Source organism: Sinocyclocheilus grahami, unplaced genomic scaffold (assembly GCF_001515645.1).
Source record: "Sinocyclocheilus grahami isolate Dianchi unplaced genomic scaffold, SAMN03320097.WGS_v1.1 scaffold1369.1, whole genome shotgun sequence".
Classification (NCBI taxonomy): Eukaryota; Metazoa; Chordata; class Actinopteri; order Cypriniformes; family Cyprinidae; genus Sinocyclocheilus; species Sinocyclocheilus grahami.
In genome coordinates this window covers 132,680-139,416 of record NW_015506548.1, presented here as the reverse complement: position 1 = coordinate 139,416, position 6,737 = coordinate 132,680, and the positions used below count along the sequence as shown (strand labels likewise).

The following is a 6,737-nucleotide window of genomic DNA, read 5'->3' as shown; positions in this document are numbered from 1 at the left end:
TGAATGATTCGTCATATGTGTTTCCGAATATGAAGTGATGGTTTGTGAATTGTTATTTAGATCGGGACTTCGGAGTGGGTTTGTAAATCTTTTGATTCATATCAGACCTTCGGAGCGGGTTCGTGAATCATTTCGTGAATTGAATGATTCGTCATATGTGTTCCAAATATGAAGTGATGGTTTGCGAATTGTTATTTAGATCGGGACTTCGGAGTGGGTTTGTAAATCTTTTGATTCATATCAGACCTTCGGAGCGGGTTCGTGAATCATTTCGTGAATTGAATGATTCGTCATATGTGTTTCCGAATATGAAGTGATGGTTTGTGAATTGTTATTTAGATCGGGACTTCGGAGCATGGATAGTGAATAATTTGATTTAGATCGGAACTTTGGAGTGGGTTTGTAAATCTTTTGATTCATATCGGACCTTCGGAGCGGGTTCGTGAATCATTTTGTGAATTGAATGATTCGTCATATGTGTTCCGAATATGAAGTGATGGTTTGCGAATTGTTATTTAGATCGGGACTTCGGAGCATGGATAGTGAATAGTTTGATTTAGATCGGAACTTTGGAGTGGGTTTGTAAATCTTTTGATTCAGAACGGAAATTGGGAGTGCGTTCGTGAATCTTTTGATTTAGATCGGGGTTTTGGAGAAGGTTCGTGAATCTTTTGATTGTCGAGGTTTCGGTGCGGGTTCGTGAATCATTTGATTTAGATCAGAACTTAAGAGTGGGTATGTGAATCATTTGATTCAGAATGGAAATTCGGTGTGTGTTCGTGAATCTTTTGATTCAGATCGGGACTTCGGAGCGTGTATTGTGAATTATTTGATTCAGATCGGCAAATTTGGAGCATGACTCATGCATCTAAAAATATGCAAAAAAATGCTGCAGGGGTGTGAACTCCATGAATCGGTGCTCTTTGGATGCAGGGATACTTTTATATCATCAAAAAACTCATCAATCCAAGGCACTCAAAGTTTTTGATGAGTTTTTTGGCGCGCGAATTATTTGATTTAAATTGAGAATATTTTTTCTTCTTTTCTTTATTAATCAGTGCAAAACATCAAACCATTAAGGCAGTGCAGTTATAAAAACAAAACAATAAAGAAAAAAGAAATAAAGTGTACAAATTTACAAATCCCTTAAGAAAATCAACCATGGTTTTAGAGCTAAAAGACTAACCGTAGTTTTTTTGGCATAGGCCTGTTGGTTACCATTTGTACAATATAACACAGTATTACAGCACTTACAGTATAAGTACAAATTTTTTACTACTAATACAATGGCTAAACTATCATTACTATAGTAAAACCATGGGTAATTTGTAGTTACCATGATTTAATGATAGTAGCCATGTTTAAAGTGAAACCATGATTTTCATAAGGGATGTGTTCGCCAGGTTAACAAAAAAAGTAATAAATGTACACTTTAAGAGAACACATAGGATGAATATAGAGATACAGTTTTTTACGATGAACAGAGCTTCAGATAGTTTCCATGTACTTGTCTAGATCAACTTTGAATAAAGAAAAGAGAGGTTTAGAGCCGAATTTTTGTGTATGTATGTGAAATTTAGCTAGCAGGATACACAAATTATGTTATATTTTGCTGTATTCTCAGTCGAACAATCCAAAGAAATCATGTTATCATATTGTTGGTTTTACATAATCAAAATTGTGTAATTATTGTCTGATGACTATTCGAACATAGAAAGCTCTCTTTATGAATTATGAGTTTGTAAGCTACCGTATCTATAAATAGAGACTTTAGATGACATGAAACTGTAGTCAAAGGTCGATCATAAATGTGAAAATGTTGGCGTTTACTGCTTCAGTTCACTGAGTGAAAGTGGAGGCGGGGAATAATTAGCATATTCATAGATCCATGCATACTAAATAAGGTAAGCTTGTAGAGTTGCTTTCAAAAAACAAGTTAATTGTAACACTTGTATGTCATTTTGATTATCAAAAGATTAGTTTTAAGGGCTAAAATTACACTGAACGTTCAAACTTTTGAACTGTTTCAAACTTTTACAGCTACTTCATGCTCTCAGGCTTTCTCAAGCCAACATCAACAAGTTTGTCTTGAAGTTTTTCATCTTGTTGGAGAGCCGCGCTCCACCTCACATCACATCTCTCAGGATGAGGTCATTCTCGTCACCTTATCCACACTGAAAGGAAACACCGCACTACTCTACTGGATTGGTTTTCCTGCGGATGAGAGCCGCCGCCTCAGATAGATATGCACATAGATTGTTCACACGGAAACCCAGCGCTCACCTCTGCTGTCTGCTTTTATTTCAGGTCATAGTGGATGATTTGGGAAACAAGGCCGTGTACGAGTTTCCCATCGGCCGCTGGTTTGCCATCGATGAGGATGATGGGAAGATACAGAGAGATGTTCTGGTTGGAGGCAGTCAACCCACCGGTAAACATTGCAGAAGTATCCCTTAGACAAAATCTCCTCGTACAACCTCCAAACTAAAGCATTGGTTTAAAAAAATCAGCATCATCCCACCATAATGTTGCGTCTATATTTACACTACTATTCAAGATTTCGGGTTGCTGAGATTATTAATGTTACTGAAAGAAGTCTCTTCTGCTCACCAAGGGTTCATTTATTTGATTAAAAATGCAGTTAAAATTGTGAAATATTATTAGAATTTAAAACAGCTGTTTTCTGTGTGAATATGTGTTAAAGTGTAATGTATGTCTGTGATGCGCAGCTGTATTTTCAGCATCATTCCTCCAGTCTTCAGTGTCACATGATCTTCAGAAATCAGTATAATATGCTGATCTGCTGCTCGAGAAACATTTCTGATTATTATCAATGTTGAAAACAGTCGTGCTGCATGATATTTTTGTGGAAACTGTGATGCATTTTATTTTTCAGGATTCTTTGATGAACAGGAATTTTAAAAGAACAGCATTTATTTAAAATAGAAGTCTTTACCGGCACTTTTGATCCATTTAATGCATCCTTGATGAATAAAAGTATTGATTTCTTTCTTTTATCTTCTTACTAACCCCGTTAACTTTTGAATGGTAGTGTATCACGTTTTCCACAAAAATATCGTGCAGCACGACTGTTTTCAACATTGATAATAATCAGAAATGTTTCTCGAGCAGCAGATCAGCATATTATACTGATTTCTGAAGATCATGTGACACTGAAGACTGGAGTAATGATGCTGAAAATACAGCTGCACATCACAGAAATACATTACAGTTTAACACATATTCACATAGAAAACAGCTGTTTTAAATTCTAATAATATTTCACATTTTTACTGTATATTTAAGATCAAATAAATGCAACCTTGGTGCGCAGATGGAACTTTTTTCAAAAACACTGATGATGAGCCAGTCTGGACTCATTATAACATGTGTATATATGTTGTATATATATATATATATATTATATATTTTTGCAGGCATCGTGTACAACGTTCAGGTGGTGACAGGGAAGATCAGAGGTGCAGGTACCAACTCCAAAATCCACATGATCATGCACGGCTCCAAAGGAATGAAGAACAGCGGCAAGATCTTCCTGGAAGGAGGGACGTTTGAGCGCGGCCTCACCGACATCTTTAACGTGGAGATCGCGGCGCTGCTCAGTCCGCTCAGCCGAGTCACGATCGGTCACGATAACGGAGGCGTCAGTGCCGGCTGGTACTGCGACAAGGTCAAGGCTCTGTCCTCCATTCGGTTCATTTCATGTGTCACCTTTGCTTAAACTCCACCGTTGATTATCATCAAAAATATTTTCAATTTGTCATTTAGTTTGTAAAAAACAGCAACAATTATTTAGTATTAAGGCGAGACATACTCTAGTTGAATTATAGATTTTAGTCTATTTTGCATCATAATGTTTTTCCTTTTTTTTAGTTCATTTAAGTGTTTATTTTATTGCACTGTTTGCGTCTGTAGATTTAAAATCCAATCCATATCTTTACAGAGTTTTTTCTCTTACAAGCACCACACTTTAGGGTTTTATTCCTCTGTGTATTCTGAAGGTTCGGTTATATTTCATTCACAGTGATTTATACAACATTTTATTCCTAAAACATGGTGAAAATGTATTTGTTTTTTTGTCTGTTGACTGTATGGAAGCTTTTAAAAAATGTTAAAAAGTAATTGTGAATTTTTTCATCTCATAATTCTGACTTTTTTCTTTTTTTTCAGTTCTGAATTGAATTCTCACAATTTTGTCTTTTTTACTTGCAATTCTGAGGAAAAAAATATTGTGAGATATAAACTCAGAGTTGCAAAATGTATTACAATTATAAAAACTAAAAAAAAGTTTATATCTCGCAGTTTTGTAATTCTGAGTGTATATCTCGCTATTCTGACTTGCAAACATAAAAAAATCTGAATTGTGAGTTCAAAAGTTGCAATTACATTTTTTACCTTCAAAAATGTTCTGATTTATGGAGCGATAAAAAGAAAATTTCCGATTTATGCTCTGGAAATGTATGCAAATTAGTGCATATTTAATTAGATACTGTCTCATTTGCGTATTTCAACATGACATTTTAGAAAACTTGTAATACGAAACAGTTGTCAATGTACTGTGATTAATCAACTGGGAAACTATGGTCATATATTAGTTACATTCAGTGTTGGGGGCGTAACGTGAGTTACGTAATCAGATTACTTTTTTCAAGTAACTAGTAAAGTAACACATTACTTTTTAATTTACAAGAGAATATCTGAGTTACTTTTTCAAATAAGTAACGCAAGTTACTTTCTTTTTCCAATGTATTGATTGACAGCTCTGGTGTCGCCATGGTGACAGAAATCAGAAGATGTTACTGTAGTTCTAAAATAAATATGAATATGCATTAATTCATCTCACTCACAAAATACAGATTCAGTATTCCTCAAAATGAATAAAAATAACGCAACTCAGAATATGACACAAACCTGCAATAATTAAATGTTAAACAACACAAATATGCTTTATGTATTTAATCCTGTTCTATTTGCTTCTGAGCTTCGATGATCCAGTTCAAGCGTACTAATAAGCACACATTACTCTAGACACACATCTGTGTGTGTTTGTTTATTGCTGAAGTGTGTTGAGATGTCTTCTTCTGCATTCTACTGTACTTTCCCTTCAGCCTGAGGCGCATTCACTTCACCTCTGGTCTGAAAAGGCTTTTATATTTGCCAGAAATATAATTTTTTTTATTTTAAAACAAACAAGCAAGCCCTGTCCAGATTTAAAAAGTAACGCGAAAGTAACGTAACGCACTACTTTCCATAAAAAGTAACTAAGTAATGTAATTCGTTACTTTTTATGGAGTAACGCAACATTGTAATGCATTACTTTTAAAAGTAACTTTCCCCAACACTGGTTACAATATTTCCCCTTATTCACCTGTGCTGTCCTAAACTGAAAATGCAGCATCTTTAAATGCTTCATTTGTCTGTGTTTTCTGTGTGGTAGGCGGTCATCTTCTGTCCGTTCACTGGCATCGAGCAGACGTTCCCCTGCTCTAAATGGCTGGATGAGGACGAGGCTGACGGGCTCATCGAGAGGGAACTGTATGAAATGGTGTCGCTCAGGCAGAAGAGGCAAAAAAGTGAGTATTGCTCATAATGTGAGAGAGAAGCAGGTTTTGTGAGGTTAAACGGATCTCCTGCTCCTCAGAGCATCCCTGGTCTCTCTGGATCTGGACGTCAGATCTTCCAGGCGCGGGAACAGACGCATCTGTCTTACTCCAGATATACGGAGAGAAGGGCAAGTCGGACGAGATGAGACTCACCAACAAAACCGATAACTTTGAGCAGGGCCAGCTGGACAAGTTCATGGTAAATCTGCCGTTTTAAGGATAAAAATTGGTGATTTGGGGAGAAATTACCAAATGGCAAAATGTGTTTTAAAATACATAAAATGGCTATATACATTTTTTTAATTATTAATTTAAACATTTCATATACATTTAATTAAAGAATTGGTAAATTGAGTTAATTTTCATACCACAAAGATGTGTGTGTAAAACTAAAACACATTTTGTGATTGGAAATATTTTCTTATATACCGGTGTTATTTTGGTGTCTCTGATAATATTTCAGTTCATAAAATCTTTTGAGTTCATTTTTATATTTAATATTCACATTTTAATTTTAGTTTTAGTAATTTAGTTTAGTTTTTTTTTTCATTTATGTGATGTCCATATTGTTTTTTGTATGGTTTTAGTCAACTAGAAAAATCCTGTCTTGCAAAAGAACAGTATATATAATTAAGTGTTATATTCTACGTTTTTATGATTTGATACGTGTTTTATTTTGATTTGTTTATTAATTTTAATTTGACATTTTTATGATTGAATTCATTTTGGTAAATGTTTTACTTTAAGTTGCTATATTTTTAAATTACGTATTTTTATTTGACATTTTTACAATTTCATTCATTTAGTATGTGCATTATCTTAATTGTTTTACTTTTTTAATTATTTATTTCTTACATTTTTTTTTTTTTTTTTTATGCATGTTTTATTTAGATTTTTTTTTATTTTAAAATGATTTTTATTCTACATTTTTACATTTTTATTCTACAAATTAATTTACTTAAATTTGTTCAGTTTGAACAAAAATTTCAAATGGACAGGATTTGTTGCTGTATGGATTGTCATTGTTTTTGCATTTCAGCAGTTCAAGCTATCTAATCTGCACTGAATGTCATCCATTTATCATCTGTTTTGTCAGATTGAACTACCGGATCTTGG

At 34.2% G+C, this 6,737-nt stretch overlaps 1 protein-coding gene across 1 annotated transcript in view; it reads left to right on the top strand.

Moving 5' to 3' along the window:
- loxhd1b (lipoxygenase homology PLAT domains 1b) overlaps positions 1-6,737 on the top strand; it is an 81,406-nt gene that overhangs the window by 9,298 nt on the left and 65,371 nt on the right. The window contains exons 7-8 of the mRNA XM_016255796.1: positions 2,308-2,431; positions 3,438-3,688. Of these exons, the coding sequence (XP_016111282.1) occupies positions 2,308-2,431; positions 3,438-3,688 (375 nt within the window). The remainder of the gene's footprint in view (positions 1-2,307; positions 2,432-3,437; positions 3,689-6,737) is intronic.